Raw genomic sequence first — 25,282 nt, 5'->3', positions numbered from 1 at the left:
TTTTTCTCTGGACGTTAAGGAAAAATGATAGTTTAAAAAAGACAAGGAGCTTTATAAATCTGCTCTATCTTTATCTCTTATCTATGTACGTCTCCATATATATAGAAAACAAATTACACACTACTGGTAAAAATGCCAAATTACATTCAAAGATACTTACACAAAAAACATCATTTTATACACTTGAGTTACCCGGTAAACCATAAAAGAGTACTCACTAAATTTAACTTTTATGGTCAACTCATTTAAGAGCACTGTAAATTAAATGTTCATGATACTACGTTCTCTTTGAATTCCTTTTCCTGAGTGTTTTGACTACACTGTGTACTCGCAAATACTGAATTCTCTTTGCATTTCTAATATTCTGTGTTAGCTCAAGTCATGGATGAATATTTAAAATAAATATTCTAAATATTACATAAAGTTATACGGTTCACTAGAGGTTTGGAAATACGGTTTTAAAGAGTTCTGAAAGTTATGTAAATTTTAATTAGATGCAGTGTCTTAATTGTAATCCATATACACACACACATATACACACATATACAGACACAAGCATAAAATAAAACATATTTGTATTTACCATTTGCTTTTTGTACCTAAGAGCTAACTCAAATGCTGGTCTGTGATAGCGCCATACTGATGACAAGTTCATAAGCTGTACTTTTACTTTCTCAAAAAGGGCAATGAGATTAATAATGAAAAAGCAAGTAAAATTTCTAAAACGACAATTCATCATCTGCATAGGATATAATATTTATACACAAGAGAAAGGCACAGAGTAAAGCAAAGTTTCTTCAATTTGAAGAAGTTGAAGAACTTCAAAAACATTGGCAAATGTTTAATATAGTTTAACATTTGCCAATTATGCATGCGATTTTCTTTTTAACCCAAACTTTTTATATGAAAACATTCAAACAGTTCTAAGACTAATAAAATGAACACCTATACCCAGTACCCTCTTCCATCAAGCCTCGCTAACTGTTCAGACTCTGCCATGGTTGTTTTATCTCTGAAAGAGAACAGTTCAAATACTGAAGGCAGCTCTGCTTGCTGTGCCTCTCAGAGAGGTTATGGCTCCAGAAAAGGTGTGATATGGGATACGGGAACGTGTTCGTCACTAGCCGATCTCAATTTCTGCATGTTGCTAAAAACACAAGCTCTTTACAAATCTCAGTGGGACCCTGGGTTTTTTAATTATGTAACTTAAAATATGATAGAATAATATTTGCATATTCTATGTCCTATCCACTACTGTATGTACTATATGTTTTGTACAGGTCTCACAAAACCGTATGTACTATATATTGAATACTTTAAGGGATAGTCAATAACAATTTCAACTGCATACAACTGTCATCTTTAGTACACAGTCAAACCAGATCAGGTGGACATGAGCTATAAAACACATTATAATCAGTAACATTGGGAAATAAGTATACTTATATCTGGCAGAAGTAAAAACTCAAGCAATTAACCAGAAAGGAAATTTGACAATATGCTATATCAAAGGCTTAAAATCTTGCTGTCCTGGGAGTTCCATATAAGCAATTATCCTAAGTAAATAAGATAAATATAACCCAACAATACATTTGTAATGGCAAAAAACAATAATTTCCAATAATACCAGGTTACTTATATAAACTATATTCCATTAAATGAAATACTCTGGAGCAAATAAAAATAAAGTTGTTGATTAAAAATGTGTATACAACACATATGCATAGTTGTACACATACACATGCTAGATATGAAAGGATGCTCATTCACTACACAGTAAATTTTTAAAACAATCATCAGGTTTAAATTTTCTGATAATTAAACAAATATAAAATTATAAAATGGAGAAATAAAATTGGGAAACAAATAAACCAAAGTATTATTTAACACTCGTGAACTCTAGCAAGTTGGGAATACTATGAGTAACCATTTCTTCTTTTTGCTTGGTATATTTTCTTATTTCTGTACAAGGATCATCTATTCATACTAAGATACAACAAGACATTTTAAGACTAAATATTTTTAGGTATTAGATTTTAAGATTATTTAAAGTTCAATACTCTCACCATTCAATAATATCTTATGAAACTTTCCCAAGTGCCTTTTTATATCTTGAAATGGTCTCATTAAAAGCAAAATTTAGTAGTGGGCTATAATCTACTTCCCACAATGTTTAATTTAATTTGCTGTTTGAGCTTTGATACCACTACAGTAGCTATCAACAATATTTAAAATCATGGGGGATAGAGACAGCATTTCTTTGGTTTCAACTAAAATAATTCAAAAGAACTCCACTGAACATATACTTAATCATTTTCCTTTCTCATTGAGCCCAGAATTTAACATACCAGTCAAATTCAACTTAGGAATAGGCAATGGTTCCGTTGGAACAGGATGGTATGAAAACAAGGTAAACATTCCCCGTCCTACTGGAAGAGCCATAGTTCGCTGACACAACTGGAGCAATCTATAATTAAAATTAAAACCAACATGTGAAAAAAATTTAAACAAAAAAAGAACTGGAATGTAATCTGTAGGCAAGTATTTCAAAAGCAGCACTGCTGTGTAAGATGAAGCCACATCAAAGTAAATCCATACAAAGATGTGGGTGAGTCATGTAAACACAGTTATTCTCATTTTAATATTCTTACTCCCATTAAAAACTAATGGAGAGACACATTACCTTCTACTATTTCATATTCACTGTGAATTAAAACCAGCTGTTCTATAAACCAAGCCAACTCTCACTAAGTATTCAAAAAGAAAAACCTAACATTCTTCTCTAAGTGATGCCAGCCCTCTTGGAGGAAAACATATTTGTTGGGTTTCCTTATTGTGCTATTATCAGTTTAGCTGGGATCCTCCTCTCATCCTTTTTGTGAATATAGCCCAAGTGCCATCTCCATGGCCTGCACACAAGGATAAAAAGGAAGTCCCCAATTTGGAGGTCAGTGGATTTCATGGTGTCTCCAGGAAACACAGAAGTAGTTTCATCTACTTGATGGCGAGGATTTACAGGACTAATAGCACTAAGTCAACTATGTTCAAGGTTAAAATGGCCTCTATAGGCTATACTCTGAAACTAATACACTACTTTTTAACTTGTTTCTATGTTAAAATAAATGGCAGCAAACAAAAATTGTGGAAGTAGGGGCATTTATAACCAGGAAACACAATACAAGTTATACCTGAAGACACAGAAATATCCCTTCTGAGGCTAACAAGAGGCTAAAATTCTCTCTGCAGACAAAGCTATTCACAAGCACTGTCTCTTCCTAACTGTACATACATACAGCTGCTTTTCTAGTTCAGCAGTGAAGAAAATTTTGCTAAGATTCTTTGTGAACACTGCCCCACATTAAGAGAAATTTAGAATCAGGCCAGGAGGCTACATCTCATAACATTTTTTAGCAGAAACATTATATCAATACATAATCCACAAAATTATAATAATGAAAACAAAAATAGCATATCCCTTCCATTTAAGATTGATTTGAAGACACATCACTATTTCATGAAGTACTAAGAAAGAAAAAACACTGCCAATTAAAACATAACACCTACAAACACCTACAGATTGAAAGACATGATCTGATTTCAGAAATATTAAAAAGTAAAAAAAAAAAAAAAAATCATCATCACAGAATCAGTGAACTCTGATAATAACTGCTGACTACATTGAGCTTTACTTTGTACTGGACAGTGTTCTAAGCACCATGCAGAAATGACCCACTTGACTCCCAGAGCAACCCTGTGAAGTGTGAATGCTACAGTCATGCCTATTCTTACAGTCGAACAAAGTGAGGCAGCACTTAAGTAATTTTTTACTTAAATTATAGCAGTTTATGCTTTCCTTTACCTGTTCTCTTTTTCCTCAATAAACTCGTGGTCACTGAGTTCTGGGTACTGCACCACATTGACACGGACAGGATGTGCACTCTGAAGAAGCCTTCGCACGTCCTGCACCCTTAAGTCTTCACTCCATATTAGTGACATCACCTCTTGATTCATGTCATTCATGCCATCATCCTCCTCCTCAGTTTCTGTTCCTGAAGGAACATCTGATGAGAGCACCTGAGTAACAGACTTGGTTGTAATACTAACTTAAAAACCAGCCAATACGCACTTATCAAACACGGGGATACACAGGATGAGGTACCAAGTCTACATCAGCGCAGAGAAAAAAATATATTCCAAAGCAGGGCTGGCTTGGGTTCCCAATGCATACTGGGACTCTAACCTAGAAACCTTTTTTTTTTTTTTTAAAAGTATAACTCCAATATACTGCCCACTTGGAAACATTCTTTACTGAGCCAAAGGGAAAGCCTTTGACTTAGGACAATAGTCAGCAGGATGATTCCACTGAAAGAAATATTCTAAATAAACTGTAAAAATCTAACTATATCCTATATATTCCAAAAAGGAAACAAATTACTACAAACAGACTATTAACCCTACTCACTGTTACTAAAGATCCAACACCAATTTAAATATTGTCTTTAATTAATAGAAGCAGAAGAAAACAACCTAGAAGGATGTAAACCAAGGGCTGGGGGTAGTCAGACAATACTTTCTCACTTTTGTACTTTAAATAGAAGGGATCGTGATTGGTTTTCACTTTTTTTTCCTAGATATGTTCCAAGTATGTTTCTTAAAAAGAAAGGGATTAAATGCAGTAAAACAGGTGAGGAGAGTTCATTCCTTGCTTATCATTCTGTCCTCATAAGCTCAGCATGTGCTTTACTATGAGCCTTCCCAGACCAAGTAATTCCATCAGACTTTAAGACAAATGTGAATAGCACAAAACTCATTTTCTCTCAGAGTTTTAACTCCTTTCACAAAAGATTAACTCCTAGGTGAAATGCTAAAATTTTGCAACATTTAATGAGGAAGCAACATTAGCCTGAAAAAAGAATAATGGTAGATATGACTAGATAAGCAGTCTGACTTTAATTGATAAAATTTATTATAATTCCTATGGAATATCTAACTTTAAAATAAACTATATTCTAACAGGTGAGTTAGCAATAAAATATAGACCCAAATAGCTGATAAATTTGAAATAACTTATAAAATGTAAACTCAAATAACTGAACAAACCGAATTTAGCCAGAATTACTTAAAATGAACTTATAAATACAGATGAATGATTATCAATACCATTTGGCTTTAGTGCCAATGATGTTCTCATTCATAGTAACAAAAGAGGTCTAAACACTAAAGACTTATCTTGGTCAAGGGAAAGATAATCATATATTAGGAAAAAATTTTTGGTTTTCTGTTTAAAACAAGACAAACGCTAATTCAACTAAGTGTTGTTATTTAAGAGCAGATTAAAAGACAGACATGCTGGTATGACCCTAGTGGAGATGGGATCCTCCATGGAAACTGCTTCTGTCACGGATCCATTATACAACTCTTGATGCTGGGAATAAATTTTGATAACAGTCTCTGAAGAAGCATTAATAACCTAAGATCTAATGTGGATTATGAACAGTTACAATGTATTGATTATTATGTGTTGGTTCAAAGGCTAATAAGAGATGAGGCAAATTGGCACTGTTTTCTCAGACATAAAGTACCAAAGTCACCAGGGCTGGAATAACCATCCCTGAATGCTCCTTGATCCTTAGGGTAAAGGTAGTGCTACCGTTTTTTTGTTTTTTTTTTTAAGTTAACTATAGTTCTAGAAGAAGTTTTAAAAGTTCCATTTTTAAGAAGCTGATTGTAAAAAGAGAGGAGGGTTATGATATACTTCACTTTCTATTATATTTGTAGTGTCTTAGAACCCATTCTTAAAAACACAGATTTGAAGATAGATTAAGGGCAGTATCTGAGGAGGGATAACATTAAGGCAGCTTCTCAACAACTTTAGTGCTCCCCCCACCAAAAAAAAAAAAAAAAAAACCTTCCTGGGGTTTCAGTTTTATGTGATTAAAGATATATTTACACCTATGTAAAAGGTTAAATTTAAGAAATGTAGCAGATCAAAAAAGTATGAAGGAGAAAATAGTTATATATTAACTACTCAAATTCAGGACATGATGTGCTCTCCCTATTTCCAGATAATAATTACAAAGTAGTTAATTACTAATATGGTACAAGTAGGAAATCAATCATGGTAGCTCCTCTACTGACTCAGCACTTGTCCTGACTCAAGGCAAAGAACGGTCCAGGCAAGACAGAGCATTCACAAAATCTGTCCCCATATTCAATTTACAATAAGATTTGTCCAATTTTAAACCATATCTAGCATATAATATAAAAGATAATCTGCTATATACACTTGCAAAAAGACTTAAAGGAAAATGGAGAACATTTCTACTCTGATTTTATTGAGGCTAAAACTGAACGTGGACTTTCCGTGTTGATACTCACAGACGTCCCTTTGGGCAAGTTTCCTTCGCAGGCCTGCTTGGAAAGATCTTGACGTCCAATCAAGAGGCAGACAGCTTCAGGCCAGTCCGAAGCAGGCTGCTCCCGACAGTGATAAATCGCATCTCTGATGGGAAGAGCAATTCCAAAGGGAAGAGTTTCCAAGTCTCTTAAGGTGAAACCTTGTGGAGAAAGGAAGGGAGAAAATTTTTCCCTTAGACTTACCATTGTCCCAATCATTCTCTGAGTGAAGTCAGTAAACTCTATCCTAACAAATAAGCAAGAAACTGATTTTATTCATCTTACTACCAGAACAGTGTCTTGACATCGGGGATTAGTATAAAAGTTTTCTTAAAAAAAAAAAAAAAATTCCTAAAAACTAAGAAAAAGACAAATGATCCAACAGGAAAACCACAAAGGATAAAAAGACATTTCCCTAAGAGGAAACACAAATGGTCAATAAAAGTATGAAAAGATGCTCTATCCAATGAGTGATCAGGGAAATGCAAATTAAAACCACTAGGAAATAAAATTTCACACTCATTTGACAGACACATACTAAAGTCAATCGATACCAAATGTTGGTAACTATGTAGAGCAATAGTGATTCTCTTCCACAGCTGGTGGTGGTGTATACGGGTCCAACCGCTTTGGAAGACACTGCATGTATAGTTAGGTCCATCCCTACGGTCCATCAGTAGCCATAAAGAAACTTGTGCACATACCACAGGGACATAAGCATTAAAATATTCATTATTGCTGGTTCATTATGGCAAAAAAAGTGAAGGGAGGAAAGAGCCCAATTGCTATCATCAACAGAATGGATAAATAAGCTGTGGTGTATATTCAAGCAGGGGATTATACAGCAGTGAAGATGAATGACCTTCTGCTACATGAGTCAACATGGACGACTCTTTAAATAATAATACTGAGTGAAGAAAATAAAATAGTAAAGAACATGTTTATATTTATATCTGCTTATATAAAGTTAAAAACCATACAACACTAAGCAATATATGAAGATGATAAAACAAAACAAAAAAAATGACGGAAGGTAATAATACAAAATTATGTAGGGTACTGTACAGGTGGTTACCTGTAGTGATGGGGTGTATGAGAAAAGGATGCTGTACAGGAATAGATCCACAGGGCCTTCTACTACACTGGCAATGTTTTATTTCCAATGGTGGGTCACCAGGACATCAATGTTCATTTTATTATTATTCTCTAAATACATTTTATACACTCTCTTACATGTATACCATATTTCATTTAAAAAAATTTTTCAAATCCTCAGGTTAATTACTTTTTCCTGTAATGATCTTCTAAATTTCATAATACTATACATTATTTATTAAAATAGAAAGTTGACTACTGAGGTAAAAATGTTACCTTATTTGAGAATAACACTTTTATTAAATACTATACAAATGCACAGAACTCATATTTTCCAGCATAAGTATCTTATCTGTAATACTACATGACATTTATTGGAACTGTCAAGGAAATATACAAAAAAGAACAGTGAAAAACTAAGTCATTTAGAATATTCTTTAAATAAGAATTCAGGAACATCCTGTAATATTCATTAAAGCATTACTTTCTAACATACTATTTCTATAACACCCCCACTTTGTATATTTTCATGTCAGTAATATTCTTTAAAATTTTTAGTTCATTTTTATAGAAAATTTTAGTATTTTACTCAGCTTAAAACCTCAAGACACAGGCTACAGGAAGAGAGAATAAACTCTTTTCCTTCCTTTCCCTTGTCTCAGGTGAATCTGCTTCTTGGTGCATAAAATCCCTGGCCTATGTCATTCAAAAGCATACCCTGCAATATTTACACATTACTTTTAGATTTTGCTAGAAATACTCATTTCTGATATCCCAGATATTACTATAGAGAAGCTGTGAGACTGTCAGGGAAAGGAAAGGTGGCTCAATGGGCCATCATCTCGATCCTGTGGGATCCTTCTGTAGAGCGAGAGGCCCTCCCTTCTCACACCTCCCAGCTCTAGCAAGCTCTGAGGACACAGGGCCTAGTTAGGAAGGAGGAGTCCAGGGAATGGATTTCAAAGACAGGTGAAAAGTATCAAATACCATCTTACCTACATTAGTCATCCAGACAACTAATCTCTCAGCTAGACTAGAAACTGATGTAGAATGCCTAAAACTAAACCTGTAAGAGAATAAACATGAAGTTATTAAACATGAAGCTATTAAACAGATTCTGTAAAAGCACAATCTGAATAAAAGTCACCTGTTCTCCTCTTGTTCTGCTTGTGACTTCTGGGGGGCTAAAACAAAACGAAATTTTATTTTGATAGTTATCCTAGTAAAGAAAACACATAACATCTAGAAAACATTTGGAAATAAAAATTCATTAAAAAGCAACTCCTAAAAAAATAATAAAATAAGCAGTACTCTGGCAGGTTGGAAAGTATAACCATTTCCCTGGGGCTAAAACAGTCCTTTTTAGGCACACTGAATATGCAAAGTTTGTTAGATTTTAAGCAATCTTGGTCTCTAAAAGTCAGTTGTGGACTCCAGACTAAGCAGTGCAGTTATGTCACCTCTAAAATGAAGCAAGACATGGCCTCTAACGCAAGCTTAGAAAATTTTTAATTTTTTTAATTTCGACTCTGATATCGACATCTATAAAAGTCTGTTTGCAGAAGCCTAACATTAGACTGACTTACCTATACTTATTCTGGATAAATACTGTGAGGGTTCATCAGAAACAGAGCTTTCATCACCAAGTATGTAGAGTGCAATACTCTGCATAAGGAGAAAGTTAACATTATTTTTTAAACTACTGAGGCATAACTACATATAGGAATATTCACCCACTTTAGATGCACAGTTCTGTGTTTTGACAAACATTATACAATCATATAACCACCACCACAGTCATGATACAGAGAGCTTGCATCACACCAAAAAGTTCCCTCATGCCCCTTGGAGTCAATCCACTCCCTCCTCTACACCCAGCACTGGAAACAACGCATCTTTTTTCTCTGTATATATTTTGCCTACAATGTCATGTAACATAGAACATGACATAGAACGAGTCATAGAACACGCAGCCTTCTGTGTCCTACTTCTTTACCTCAGCACTCCCTTGAGAGTCATCCACGTTACTGCATGTATCAGTAGTTTGTTTCTTTTTACTGCTGAGGGGTTTTCTGTTATAAAGATGTACCAATCTTTGTTTATCTGTTTATAAACTGATAGACTTCTGGGTCATTTTTGGTAAGATACATTCTCTCTACCCTTCTAGGCCTAACCCTTCTCCACTTTAGCTTTCAAAGTTCTCATTTGAATATGTGCTACTACCACTAGGATCTAGCCTGCAGCTTTTTTTTTTTTTTTTTTTTTGGAAGTAGCAGTACGATCCTATTAAGATTTCAGCACAAAGCTGGAGGATCTTCAAGTCCTACATTCTAAACCAATACAAGCACTGCAAATGCTATATTCCTGAAGCTAGCTGACATGATACCTAGCAAAGATATGATATAATATGAATATCTATAATGTGACTAATACAATTTAAGTTGGAGGCTAAACAACTTTGGCTTATTTATATTTCTCTGGCCCTCTTTTGGGAAGATATAACACTGAGTCTATCCCATTACAGAACAGTTGAACAGGATCAATATATTTGGTGATTCCACCTCAATGTTTCCATACAAGCAGCAAGGAATGAAAAAGTTCTGGGAATGTATTTAACGCCACTGAATTGTACCCTTAAAAATACTTAAAATCACAAATATTATGTATATTTTATCAGTATTTTTTTTAAAAAGCAGAATCACCATTCTGCATGTCAATTTCAGAGCCACAGGGGGTTCTGAAGCCTTTCTCAACATGAAGCAAAGCAGAATGCAGAGTAAAGGAAAAGACGGGTGGGGAGCAAGAACGTTCATATACTCCAGTGACATTTGGGAGAGGAGACAGAAGATCTGGTTCTCCTGTAAGTCTGGGAAGGCCCCATCTCCAGAAAGGTCCACAAAAGATCTGTAGGCAGGCTGCTCCACTATGGGGGGACCAAGAGACAAGAGTGTGAGGGAACTAGCCTTTGGTGACATCCTTTGGTTCTATTTGAAGGTCTGTTCTTAGATTAACTATATATTAACAAAATGAATTCATTTTTTTAATTATTTTATTTTTAAAAATTCAAGTAGGATTATTTGTAGCTACAGATGAGCTGATTATAAAATTTAAATGAAAAGGCAAAGGAATTAAAATAGCTAAAACAATTGTGAAAAAGAAAATTAATGGAAAGAAGTCATACTAACCAATTTTAAGACTTACTATAAAGCCACAGTAATCAAGAGTACGGACCACAACACAGATCAGTGGACCAGAATAAAAAATCTAGAGACAGACCCACAAGAATGTGGTCAACTGCTTTTGACAAAAGCGCAAAAGAGAAAGAATAATGTTTTCAACAAATGATGTTAAAAGAACTGGCCATCCAAATGGAATAAAAATCTCAACATAAGCCTCACATCTTATAAAAAATTAACAAAATGGATTATAGATCTAAATATAAAACATAAAACTGTAAAACTTCTAGAAGAAAACTGGAGAAAATCTTTGTGACCTACAGTCAAACAATGAATTCATAGACATGACACCAAAAGCACTACCCATAAAAGAAAAAACTGGATAAACTGGTGTCATCAAAATTAAACATTTTTGCTCCACAAAGTAAACATTACGAGAACAATGGGACATGACAAACTACAGGAGAAAATACTTGAAACCCATATATCTGACAAAACCTCTTATCTAGGAACACACAAAACATCACTAGCCATTAAGAAAATGGAAATTAAAACCACAATGAGATATCACTACACATCTATCAGAATGACAAAAAATACAAATCATGGCAATACCAAACACTGACCAGGATGCAGGGAAATTGGAACTCACACATTGATGGTGGAAATGTAAAACGGTACAGATACTCTGAAAAACAGTTTAGATTCTTAAATATAAATATATTAATCTTAAATATATACTTACTCTATGGCCATCAATCCCACCTCTGGGTATCTACCCTAGAGAAATGAAAACTTTTGCTCATACAAAAACCTGGACACGAACGTTTACAGCAGCTGTATTCATAATTGCTAAAAGCTGGAGTCAACCCAAATATCTTCAATGGAGGAATGGATAAACCAAAGTGACATATCCACACAATGTATAGCAGGCACTCAGCAATTAAGTGCAGCGAACTGCTGATACAGCAACACGTGGATGAATCTCAAAAGCATGAGGGAATTTTCTAAGGAGGATGATGGAACCACCCTGAACCCTAATTATGGCTGTGATTACATGAAGTCTACAGTTGTTGAAAGCCTCAGAGCTATACAGGAAATGAAAAAAAGAGTTAATTTTACTGTATGATAATTTTAAAAATCATACTGAAAGAGAAAAAGAGAAAAACAAGTTTGACAACACTCTAAATACATACCAAGACTACAAGTCTGCTTCTTTCACAGATTCCAGGGAGGTAAGGATAGGGTGGCACTCCTTCACCCTTCAGACAAGAACTCACCCACTGGTAAATACTTGGTGGCTCCGAAGTAAAAAATGATGGGTGGTGCATAAATCCTGTTTGTCCTTTAGAATTAGATAAATGTTTACAGAGATACAAGAATACATTAAGACAATAATGTTTTATTCTGAAGGAAAAATAATCAACAATACCTATCATTTGAAAACAATCAGAATAACATTTTTCCATATTCTCCAAAATGCTTCATGTTTTCTGCCACAGTAAATAACTGACCATATTATAATATGTGGAATTTAATTGACTAATATTTTATCCAATCCTGGAAGGAAACTTAGAAAATTCTTGTGTGCAAGGCATATAAAGAATCTAACCAAAAATTTCTGCCCTAACCCTAAAGATGAGAAAACAGGCAAGACACCCAGCATTGTGCTCTGTTTTAACAACTGGGCCCCAATCCTGAGTCCCTTTAATTCAGGGTCTAAGACGGTACACTGGTTATGGAAATATTCTGTATCTGTACTGTCAAATATGGCAACCACTAGCCCCATATGGCTACTGAGCACTTGAAACATGGCCAGTGCAACTGAGGAACTGAATTTTTAATATGATTAATTTAAATAGCACATGGCTGGTGGCTATTAATGGGACAGCACATGACAGCAAAGCAACCTTGGCACTGGAAGCTCTAAGCTTTTGCACGGCAGACCCTTAGGGATGAATAAAATCTGCCCCCACTGAAGAAGTTATGGCTTCCTACACATCAGAGATCAAACACTACAAACTAAAATCTGCCTGACAAGAAGACACTGCCCCTGATTTAAAGGCTAATGGTAAGAAATATATCCTCTGCTATTTACCAAGAAAAATATAAGCAAATGTCACTACACTGTTCAGAAAAATCTTTAACACGAACACTTACCGTGATCAACTGTACACACTTGTCCAGTAGTTCTGACGAGTGCTGGGTAATCTCTATAGTAATGATCTACATAAGCCTCCAATTTTAAGTCCCTAAAACAATAAGAACGTGTAAAAAAGAAATAACAAGGAAGGTATTACAGCATTTTCCTCCCCAAAAGTTAGAAGGACTCATCAGTAGAACTTTTCAATTAAAAAAGTTTATTTATGAGAAAAAGACAACCAAATCTAGAGTATCTGTATTTTATTTCTGGACTGTAAAATGCCCAGTATGACAAAGGCAACCAAAACTCCTTTTGCTAGATAAATTTTGTGGATAAAACTACTGTGAAAACACTATGGTCTAGTTTCTCCTCTTTTAATTTATTAGCTGTGTGACCTTCAGCAAGTCATCTCTATGAAATCTCAGTATTTTTTCTTCTAGAAAATGGGGAAAAACCAGTTAACTCACTCTCAAGTTTTTAAGTTTAAATAAGATCATATGTGTGAGAAATACCTTACAAAATGTAAAACATTACACAAATGTTACCTGTTTTGGAGAGCCATGATTAGGCTTTGAAAGTCATTTCATTACAAAAGTATTTTCATCACAGTAATGATTTGTCATTAACAGAAACTGACCATCAATTAAAACTGCTATGTCTCAGAAAAGAATTTCAGTATCTCAAGAGAAATAACAGAAATCAGAAGACATACTACAACCTTAAAGCAGAGGTTGGCATTCTGATTCAAATTTAACTTTCTTTATCACCAAGGGTCACAAAGGCTCAAAGAACACCTTAAGTATGACCTTTCCACTTCAGTGCCAAACACAAGGTGCTAGAAAGGTTGTTAAAGATATTATCAGAACAAACTTATTATGGACCTACTACTAGAGCCAGAAAGATGAGGAAGACCGCAGACTGAGACAACAAAGGAACAGCAAAGAAAGCCCACAACTAGCAAACAACACCTGTTCTTAGAAACAAACTTGAGCAAGCTTCCTCATCACTAAAACAGGAATTGTAATACCTACTTCGATAATTTCTGCATGTAAACTACGATTTTGTTAGTTGTAAACACTATTTGAAGGTAGGCATTTTTACAAAAACAGCCAGTGTCATTACAGACCTTTCACCACAGTCACTGTGTCAAAATGAAAGCCGAGCAGGTCATCCTCACCATGTAACACACACTCGTGCCCTCCCACTCATCTTAGGACAAAGACCAGCAATGCCAGCATGACCCACAGGCCCTTACATAGCAGATACTTTCAAACAAGTCTGTGGTTTATAGAAAACGCCCCAGTTTGTTGAGAAGGTAGGAGGGTGAGTCAAAAATTATCCGCACTCCAGTTATATTAAAACTTCTGTTGGCTGAACTGTCTTATCAGAGCTTTCCATTCACAGCTACTGTCTCCCCAGTCACTGCTATGCAACTGTGAACATGTTACATCAGTTCATTTGTAACTGCGGTGTGAGCGAAAATGGATGCCCCACTTGTGATTTGCATGAAAGAAGAGCAGCATGCAGTGATTCGCTTTTTGTGGTCTGACGGTATACCTGGTGCCATTATTTATCGAAGACTTTGTACGCAGTATGGAGAAAGTGTTTTGTCGCGAAGACGTATGTGTGAATGGATAGAGAAGTTCAAGGAAGGTTGCACAAGTGTTAGCCATCAAGAAGGGGCTGCATTCACTTCTGATGAAAAAGTGAAGACAGCAGTGCATTCGTGGCTCGCAGCTCAGCCTAAAACATTTTTTAATGAGGGAATACAAAAGCTTGTTGACAGATGGACAAGTGTATTGAAAAGCAAGGAGATTATGTCGAAAAATGATGTAACTGTCTTTTCTAAAAGTTAATTAAAATAAATTCTACAGCCAGAGTGAGGATAATTTTTGACTCACCCCAGTAGATTTCAGAAATTTATTTACAAGCTTACTATATGACATTCATGGCTAAGATCAAGTCAGCTAACAACCTCTTGGAAGTTTCTAATCTACAAACAATATTTACCTTGCCAACTGAACGAGAAGTTCAACAAGTGAACGAATTCCTTCTCCCATTAGAGTGTTCAACTTAAGCTCCTCATAGACCAGGTGAAGAACAAAAAAAACTGCAGGTATGTGAGTGAAGAGAAGTGTAGAAGAGTCCAAACTGAGATTCCGTGAAAAATCCTCATCCTTCACCTGTGAAACTTCCAAAGGACTTAAACATAAAGATCTATTCAAAAGATGAGACTCAACATTCTGGTGGTAGTCTGAATTTAGTAAATATTCCCAGTCCTGAGAAGAATAAAAAGGATATTAACTTTTTAAATAATCCCTCCTTGTAATGTTATTAAAAAAGAAAATCAAATTCACCTAAACCATGCAAGTTCCATTTTCACATTAAGTTGTTAAGAATATGAAATAAATCACAATGCTGAAAAATTAGAACCAACACCTAAATAGCTAGCAGTTTCCAGGTGCCAGCAAAAAATATTAAGCCAAGCCACCTTCAAAAACCACTTGAAAAAATGTAGTCATGCCCTTTTAGGGAAGAGACTTTGGAAGAAGAATCCTACTACTTCGGTAGAGATTGAGAGAGAAAAATTTAAGATTATTTTAGGCAATGTCTTAAGAGCCAAAAGTAAAGAAGGGTAAGCGGGAAGTGTAGACAGGCAGGTGTAAGGGACCACTACACTGATTTGGGTTTTGGTAAGAGGAGAGGTCTACTTGTGTCCAGCTGGTATACGTATCTTTCCACGTTTATAAGATGATGAGACTAGTAATGTGCCTAACAGTCAACTGAATTTTATGTTCAAACTGTGCTACAGTTTACAAGTACTGAGTCTGTTTTAGTTTCTACTTGTGATTTATTGTATTGTGTTGAGAGAATGTGGTCAATGGTTTCTTCAGAACTTGGAATTTACTGGCGTTTTTGTCAGGCTTAATGCAGTGTGTTACTATAACTTAAAAACTCTTCAAACAGATATAGAACCAACCATAAAAGTAAAAAATTTCTAAGTTAACCAAAATAAAAAATTCTGCTCACCAAAAGATACTGTTAAGCCACATTTTAAGAGAAAACATTCCCAAAATACACATATGACCAAGAACTCATATCTAAAACAACTTCTACAGCTCAATAAATACTTTTTAAATCCAATTTAAAAATAGGTAAACACTGAAAAGAAACTTCACAAAAAGATACGTAAGTAGCTAATAAGCATATGAAACAGTACCTAACATCATTAGTCATTAGGGAAAGGCAAATTAAAACCACTTAGAGGGCTTCCTAGGTGGCGCAGTGGTTAAGAATCCGCCTGCCAATGCAGGGGACACAGGTTTGATCCCTGCTCCAGGAAGATCCCACATGCCACGGAGCAACTAAGCCCGTGTGCCAAAAAAAACCAAAACAAACAAACAAACAAAACCACTTAGAGAAACTACTTTACACATATCCAAATAGTGAAAATGAAAAAGACTGACAGCAAATGTTGGCCAACTCATATATTACTGGTCAGAGCGTAACATGGTATATAACCAGTCTGAGAACCAGCAATGACCCAACAAGTTCAGTGCTAGGTATTTAGCCAAGAGAAATGAAAATACATGCCCAAAAAGACTTGTTACCAAATGTTGGCAGCAACTTTACTCATAATAGTCAAATAATGGAAATAAGCTAGATATCCATTGGTGGAAGAATGAATAAACTATGGTACATTCATACTACTCACCAACAGAAAGGCACAAACTACTGATATCTGCAACAACATGGACGGAATCTCAAAAGCATTATGCTAAATGAAAGAAAGCTTATGCCAAAGATTACATACTATATTCCTTCATTTATAACAAGTTCTAGAGCTGACAAAACTAACACATGACAGAATTCAAATCAGTGGACGCTCCTAGAAGGAAAAAAAATGACTAAAAATGGCATAAGGGAACTTTATGGAATGATGGAAATGTTTTATTCTTGAGAGGGGTGTGAATTACACAAGCATGCGTTTGTCAAAATTGATCAATCTGTATATTTAAGATCTGAGCATTTCATTTATGTAAATTAAACCTCAATTTTAAAAGAATGTTTTGAAACACAAGAATACACCCATGGATATGATACATCTGTAAAGCTAAATTAGAGAAATAATGCCTAAAAAGGTAAATGCTGTCACTTTAGGCAATCAATTGGCAATAAAACATCTATAAACCCAAATTTACATCACACAGCATTATGTATGTTTAGTAATTTTTAGATAATCACTGAAGATGAAAGTGAATAGATAACCACAGAAAATATAACAGGTCCTATCCTTCAAAATTACTGCCATTCAGTATAAGCAAAAGGTGTTAGAAATATACACAAATCAACAGGAACACCATAGTGTGGGGGACTAGTACAATACTCCCAGATTAATTTATATCAGCAAGACAAAACAATGCTTACGTCATCAGATCCCGTCTCAGAAGGCCTTGCTTTTTTGGGTGCAATGACTGGGGAAAGTGATCCTTCAAAGTCAAACTGGAAGATAACCCCAAAAGAGAAGACAAAATCATGTAAATTTATCACTGATAACTGATCAACTTAAAGGATTCAGAAATCAGTTCTACCAATTATGGAAACTGAGGAATGTCATCAAAACTCATTTTCTCATCTGGAAAAACATGGTACGAAAACCCTTCTTCTAGGGTCATTCATTGTGAAGATTAAATGAAATCATCTATGTAAAGCACCTAGTCCAGTGCCTGGGCTCACAGGTACAGCAATGGTAGCTTCCTTTCCTCCCCTCCTCTGATGACACAGATCTTCACTGCACTAGTAGAACAAGGACCATTAGCTATACCCAAAATACACCGAGTCTCAAAGAATCAACCCAACGTTAGCCAAATGTCAGAACTCAGCAGACATTTATATAGAGTCTGCCTACAGTGACAGTCTAACTAATTCTATGGCAGAGATGGGTAGCTACTCTCCAAAATCTGTGCTCTCCTCTTTCTTCTGGACCCACAGCCAGGCTACATATCCCTGCCGCCTCACAGTTAGGTGTGGTGAAGCAGGCACTTTTCAATGATGCTGGCAAGAATGTTGATTGCACAACCCTTTTTGAACATTACTTGACCTAGTAATCCCTCTTTTAAGGTTCATTTCTTGGGAAATGACTAGAGATGTACAGATTTATATATAAAAGAATGTTTGCAAATTACTCGTAAGAAAAAAAGTGGTTCAACAATGTTCAGTTACTAAACCACATGGTAGCCTATTACAAGGATGATAAAATGAGGGGGGTTTTTCGAAGAATTTTTAATGACGTGAGAAATTTTCACTGATGTTGTGTTTACCTATAAGGCAACAGCAGGAATGTTTAGAGTGGTTATCTCTTAGTATTATTTTCCTCTTAATTCCTCCATCTGCCTAATTCTCCTCAGTAAGCATGTATACTTTCATAATAAAGAAAAACAAATGATTTTTTTAAATGGACTTGCTAGTACGAAACTAAAGTGTATAGAAAGATACAGCTGAGTTATCTGGAGAAAGGTAAGTGTTTCTACAGGATTTCTTCAGAGTGACCCAGGCAAGGCTGTCCTGGGAGTCATATACAGAGGCAAAAGGGAATCACTAATACTGAAGACACTACCCTGCTGATTCTGTAAATAACCTATTAAGGGCCTGGAAGAAAGTTTCTAGGAAGGGATATGAGGAATGCAGCTTTGTGTCATTAGCAGACAAGATATTTAGGCTAAATCATTTTAAATCCCTTCAAATCAAACCTTCCTCCTCACAGACCAAGCAATTATGTGTGAAAAGACAGTCTGGGCTTCAGAAAAGAACATTAAGCCAGGAGTCAGAAAATACAATGAAGGCCCAGTTTTGAGGAAATCTCTAATTTCTGATCTCTTCGATTCAGTTTCTTTATCAATAAAGTCAAGACTACTACCTACTAATCCAAGCATAACTTACAGCCATTTTACAAGGATGAAATGAGAAGTAATAGCCAAAGTGCTTTACCATGTTACGAACACGCAAAAATTCTGATTACTGGTAAAATGTTTTTATTAAATAGTAATGACATTTGACTTAAAATGTATAGATACAATAAGCCTTAGCATTATTCCATTTTGTTGAATAAGGTCTGCCCATTAATAAATTGATAGGTTATATTCTCTGAATGTTGTATTACCAATCATGCAAACATTACATTGATAACAGAATAACTCAGGAGGAAAAACAATTGTATGTACTTACATTCCTCGTCCATGCTAAGCGATCTGTGTTATAACCCATCATGTTCATGAGACAAGTCACAAATAAATTCCACTCTGAGTGATAACTGGGTCCTCCTGGAGCACTGTGGACACTGTACCACTTGACAAGCATCTGAACAGCTATTTCTTTTGGCAGGATAAATTTAATTGCTTGCAAACAAGTTTGTACTATTAAAAGCAAAGATTAATTTTAGTATGCTTCCTATGCATGCATTTCTTTTCCCCTTTTATTAAGAATATTTTTAGATTACTACTATATAAAGGCCAAGTACTATGAAAAAAGAACTGCCATTAAAGAGCTAATAGGATGCAAATCTGACCTAGCCAATCATGATACTGAATTTAACAGGCTTGTGAGAGGTCTCAGCGCAGCTTTTGATCACTAATTTTGGATCAGAAATAGACACATATATATACTACCAACTGTAAAATAGAAAGTCAATGGGAAGTTGTTGTATAACAAAGGGAGTTCAACTCGAGGATGGAAGATGCCTTAGAGGACTGGGACGGGGAGGGTGGGGGGGACTCGAGGGAGGGTGGGGGGGAGTCAAGGGAGGGAGGGAATACGGGGATATGTGTATAAAAACAGATGAATGAACTTGGTGTACCCCCCCAAAAATAATAAATAAAAATAAATAAAAATAAATAAAAAATTAAATAAAAATAGATGATTGAACTTGGTGTACCCCCCCAAAAAAAATAAATAAATAAAATTAAAAAAATAAATAAATAAATAAAACTGGGGGGGGGGGAGTATTAGAGTAACCAAAGAGCTGAGAATACCTAAGACAGAACTGACTGACATCCATGGCCCCAACAATTATTAATAGCTCCCCATTTCATTCTCAAAAATGTCCTAGTTTGGACAATAAATTAAAGATAATTCTAACAAAAAAACCACAATTTTTACATTAATAAATTCACATAAAATATTGCTTCAATACTTCAGTAAATATGTAATAATCAACATATACCTCCTCAAATAACAATGCTTAACTAGCATTAAAATACATTCTAAATGATTGAACATTCTGGTTAACCAAAGCTTTATAAGTTTTCATTATTTCTGACACCATTGTTTCTATGATGTTTCACCTGCTCTCTGTCTTGAACAGATCAATCAATACCCTGTAATCTATACATTGCTTAATGACTCAGTATTATTAGTGTGACTATCAGTTACAGTGCTACACTGTCATACAGTGACCCCTCCTCAGGGTGGCAAGGGCTACTGCTATAAAGAGGTTTGGGTCTGCTTTAAGTAGGAAGTGGCCCCAAACTGCAATGTTTTCTATCCTCACATAATCTCTTTAGAGGATTCTTTTCTTCCCTTCCCACTGTCACTGTCACCAGGGCCCAACCTCGGCAGCATATGCTTTTTCTCATCAATTTCCTATGTATATGCACAGACAGCAAAGGTTGGAATCAAATGAAACCAATGTTAGGAAACCAAATAACCAAGTTCGTCATGGTTGAATCCAAACTAAGTATAAACCAGAGACTGCCTGAGGGGCCAAGGAAGCCTTTATAAGTACAAAAACTTTCATGCATGAACTATGTGACTTCTATTTGCTCATGAGAGTAAGACTTTATTTATTTATTTTAATTAATCTGTTATTTGTTTTTATATATTTTGATTAGGCTTATACTTCTTGAGGTTACTGGCTAAATACCTTTTAGAAAAGTAAGGCATCTCCATACCAACTCAGAATATCATTTACCACACCAATGAAAGATATCTCCTAAAACAAAAAAGTCATCCTAGCCCACTTAGCAAATTCCAGAATTCACACAATCTGTCAATGATCTGCTTTGGCAGGTTAGACTTTGATACTACCAGATATCCTGAATTTTCTTATATCACACAAGCATTCTTTTCTTAACTTACATTTGTTGACAAATCTTTTCAATTCCACGGTTTTCTTTACTATTCTATGCTCAGAAATATGCTCCACCTAGTACTTTCTAAATTGCATTTCAATAATAATTCAAGCAGACTCCAATTTTATTAAAATACTTCTGAGTATATTTTTACTACAATGTTAAGTTTTATTCAGTTAAAGGCAATTATGTTAATTTCTCAATTTATTCAACAATTGGGAGATTTATTTTTGGATTAAAAACCATCAAATCTGCCAGAAACTATTTTAGTTGCTTGGGCTTCCTTGTTTCTCAGATTTTCTTGCAAGAGGAGTGTCCATTTACTGTAATCTCACTGCATGGCTTCTTTTTTACAAGAAATCTCACAGAAGCAGAACTAGCACACACTTCACGGGTTCCCCCAGCCTTAGAGCACACGTGGAGTAGGCGGAGCAAAGTGCTCCCAAGCTCTTTTTCACAGCCTCTCAGCACAGTTTTTTAAACTTCATCCCACAGCTTCAAAATAGCAAAATTTTTAAAGCCCCAATCATTAATGTAAATCAGCAATGACCCCAAATTTTTTAAATCAAACTAAGAACACAGGAAAGTGAGGTTTGATCCTCAAGCGTACCTAATTCAGAGGTGGCAATTTCAGGAATAGTGATCCTAACCATGGAGCCATTACTCAGTTCCTAGGGAAAAGAACGGAAACAAATAAGAGCAAGTAAATAGAATCTGTGCATTCTAAGTCACTGAGTGTCTTAAAAACGGCTGATGCTTTACAAGACTGTTTGCCTATCAAGGAAAAATGCAATAAAATAAATGAAAAACAAGTAGTATTTTTTCAAACAGAACTGAATACTTTGAAGTTTCAGAAATAATGTGCTTATTTGTAAAATATTTACAAAAATTCTTGTCTTTAACGAAGTGTCTAATTTTCATATACACACTAAGAGTCACCATCACCAAAAAAAAAGAGGCTCACTTTTAATACAAGGACAAAAATCCTGTCCATACAAAATTCAACTGATTGAACACACTTTGTTTTCAACAAATTTTTTAATAATACATGAACTTTAGAAAAGCTGGGAAGAACTACTTTAAAGTAACATAGTGCAAAAAAATGACATTACAAGAGATTTTAAAAATCACAAGAAACAGTTGTTTCCATTTTTCAGACAAAATTCTGCATTTTGACTAACTTTAAATGACAACTGTAATTCTCGGAAAGTTACCTAACCTTTTAAAAATAAATAAGCTCACTTACTAGTGTTACCCTGTTACAGACAGGGTCTCTTATAGAATGAATGTAAGTTCCAAGCTGTTGGAAAGTACAATCCTCATTATAGAGAGAATCATGAAGCTTTGAAGAATCCCTTAGTTCTGGAACTGGGGACAACAGAACAGCCTGTAAAAAGTCATAAATACAACACACGTGAAGCATGTTTTGAGAAATTAAGGATGAAGAAACTATACGTCTTTTTTGCACATGGTCTAAATAACAATTGTACCTAATGATTTAAAACCATTCTGCTCTAAGTATGACTAAGTACCTTGTAGCAGACAAGGTCCTCACCAAAGCAACTAGAAAAAGTCAATAAAAATAACACATCTGATGGATGGCACTGGAGCGCTGTGGAGACAACCTGAACTTGAGGGACCAAGACCATGAGAGAAAGAAGGGAATCGGAAGGAGGTGGCCCCAGAGTCTTACACCACTTGGGATCTAATTGGTCTATCTGCAATCCCAAGATAAACCGACCTTAAACACAAATTCTAATATTCTTAACTCCATCCTCAAAGACCTATAATGGTGACTGCATTCAGAATAAAAACCTTTTCATCCTTTCTTCTTTAAGAGCATGTTAGGAAGACAGTGTAAATCCTAGCTCTATCACTTGCAAGCTGTATGTTTTTAGACAAGTAACGTGCTTGTACCTCTATGTGCCCATTTCTAAAACAAAGATTAATATTTTCCTAATAAAGCTGTTTTAAGGGATTAAATAAGTTACTACATATAAAACACTCAGAACAGTACCTAGTACATAGATAACACTAGAAAACAGGTTATCATCATCCCATCCCCTGCCCTGCCTCACCCAACAGACTACGTGTATTTTATAAGCATTCATTCATTCCACAGACTTGCTGAGTCAACCTGTATGCTAGGAGATGGAGAAACAATTATGTGTTTAAATATTCTGCACTGTCCTTCCTCTACACCCACGCCCATGCAATTCCTCTTTACCCAATGCCCCCTTTCATCTACAGGCATCCTACTTATCCTCCAGGTCCAAACCAAGTTAGACATGCCTCTCCGAGAGGAGCCTTTGGTTCCTCCACATCATCCCATCAGAATGTATCTTCTACCAATGAATCTCCTATGGTACTTTCTATTCCTCATTCATAAGTCTTACTGGTCTATCTTAAATTATAATCTCCTAAAACAGCACATCTGTTCCACCCAGTTGAACTGTGAGATGCCTAGATGAAAAAGAATGATTACTTTCTTCACTTAGCACCTTCAAAAAGTACCTTACACATCACAAGGGAAGTCAACGTATGTTTACTGAATCATCTGTGTTTGAAAATATTCATACTCTACAAGCATTAGCTAAACTTCCAATCTGTCACTGTTAAAACAGAAAAAAGTTAACCATGGAAAGAACTAACATTTGACCAAACTTCTTTAAAACATTATTAAGTTTTGACAACACCTACTCCCTTTCTTACCTCATCCAGGGACCCAAGCAGCTTACTCAGAGGGTTAGGAGTACTAACGCTGTCAAGCGGGGTGCTGGGCCGAGGCATCGTGTTGGACATTGTCAGGGAGGGAGCTGGCAGCCCAGGAATAAAAACCTTTCCCACCTTTAAGCAATAAAAAAAATGTGGAAAAAAATATTAGCTTTAATATATCATGTTCCTTTTTTTTTTTTGGCCACACCATGCAGCTTGTAGGATCTTACTTCTCTGAGCGGGGATCAAACCTGGGTCCCCTGAAGTGGAAGCGTGGAGTCCTAACCACTGGACCGCCAGGGAATGCCCTAATATATCGTGTTCCTAAACGAAATGTTAAGGCATGCAAGCATACATTTCTTTTGATATTTCAAAGTTAATGCTCACCAAACACAGATAATAAAGAGAATTAAAATTTAATAAAGTATCAAATTCCACCAACCGACCACAAATATCTTGGCATAAATTCTCTTAGTCTGATTCCTTCTTTTCATTGCTAAGGATTTTTTTTTTTGTAGCAGGTAACAGGGGGAATGTTAATATAGTCAGGACACTATATAAAATTCAAGTATACTATGCATTTTTCTACCTCACTGGTAGTAAAGGCAAAAGGGACACTGAGCCTTCAGAGACTATAAGCATCAATCTTGTTAACTTGTCTCCTGGCAGAAAGAACCCCAATGACTTCTTGGGGGCCAAAAAAATTAGGATGAAGTGATACTCAAGAAATTAAATCCAACCTAATTCAAACCATGCTCTCTAGCTCATAATCCGTCTTCCATCATAAACTTTCAAATACTTCTTCATCAAAAAAAATTTACATAAACTCTTCACAGACCTTAAAAGAATTAGTCAATAATGTATGCTAACCACCCCTTCTTTTAGCTATCCATAAGGTTCTCAGGAAAAACACAACAGAAATTCACATCCACACAGGCTGAAAACTCTTGATAAGACTAAAAGGAGATACTCAGAACTAAAGTGGACTTTTAACAATATACATATCTATGTCAATATACTACCCAAAAGCTAATAAAATTAGAAAAGTTGCCCAAAAAAAATCCTTAAGATTAAAAAACAAAAATGACAGTGAGAACTAGTATATACAAAGTTTTTAAAAAGCCATCAAAGAACCCACCTCCCAGGTCATAAAAAATATGGAATGAGCACATTCCATGCTATTCCTCCTACTAACTACCAATGCAACAAAATCTGCATGAAATTTATGATGCAACTAGCAGAAGACTCTAAAGACTGACTGGCTAGGGGCCTGAGAACCAGGAATGAATTCCCTAGCTTTTTTGTTTCTCTAACCTTCTATATAACCAAGCCTTGGGCTCTTAAGGGGCCTGTGCCCAGAGGCACGTACCAAAAGAAAGGCCACAAAAACCTTGCTCTTTTTGCCAAAATTTGGTCAGGAAGAGTGACCAAACAGGGCAGAACATTTTCACCACACCTGCCTAACTTCAGGCAAACACATAGAAAAGGCCACAGCCCTCAATGCCTGCCTCATCAGGAGCTGTGGATGGAGACTAAGGGCAGGGACTTGTCATCCCACCTACGAGGACTAGGTGGCACCCTGCCCCGGCACAGAGACTGGAGCCCAGGCATATCCTACATCCCAGCTCTGC

The 25,282-nt window shown here is 35.6% G+C and overlaps 1 protein-coding gene across 8 annotated transcripts in view; it reads right to left on the bottom strand.

The window, feature by feature from the left end:
- The window catches only part of ANAPC1 (anaphase promoting complex subunit 1), a 99,103-nt gene that overhangs the window by 56,152 nt on the left and 17,669 nt on the right, over positions 1–25,282 (bottom strand). For all 8 annotated transcript variants that reach the window (XM_057741023.1, XM_057741024.1, XM_057741025.1 and 5 more), the window contains exons 14-27: positions 23,649–23,783; positions 22,183–22,323; positions 21,547–21,607; positions 19,036–19,223; positions 17,239–17,313; positions 14,821–15,089; positions 12,828–12,919; positions 11,864–12,012; positions 9,078–9,156; positions 8,639–8,675; positions 8,487–8,557; positions 6,379–6,557; positions 3,860–4,074; positions 2,349–2,467 (exon numbers count right to left, since the gene is read on the bottom strand). In XM_057741023.1, the coding sequence (XP_057597006.1) occupies positions 2,349–2,467; positions 3,860–4,074; positions 6,379–6,557; positions 8,487–8,557; positions 8,639–8,675; positions 9,078–9,156; positions 11,864–12,012; positions 12,828–12,919; positions 14,821–15,089; positions 17,239–17,313; positions 19,036–19,223; positions 21,547–21,607; positions 22,183–22,323; positions 23,649–23,783 (1,810 nt within the window). The remainder of the gene's footprint in view (positions 1–2,348; positions 2,468–3,859; positions 4,075–6,378; positions 6,558–8,486; positions 8,558–8,638; positions 8,676–9,077; positions 9,157–11,863; positions 12,013–12,827; positions 12,920–14,820; positions 15,090–17,238; positions 17,314–19,035; positions 19,224–21,546; positions 21,608–22,182; positions 22,324–23,648; positions 23,784–25,282) is intronic.

This window comes from Hippopotamus amphibius, chromosome 7, assembly GCF_030028045.1.
Source record: "Hippopotamus amphibius kiboko isolate mHipAmp2 chromosome 7, mHipAmp2.hap2, whole genome shotgun sequence".
Taxonomy (NCBI): domain Eukaryota; kingdom Metazoa; phylum Chordata; class Mammalia; order Artiodactyla; family Hippopotamidae; genus Hippopotamus; species Hippopotamus amphibius.
This window is presented reverse-complemented; position numbering and strand designations above follow the sequence as displayed.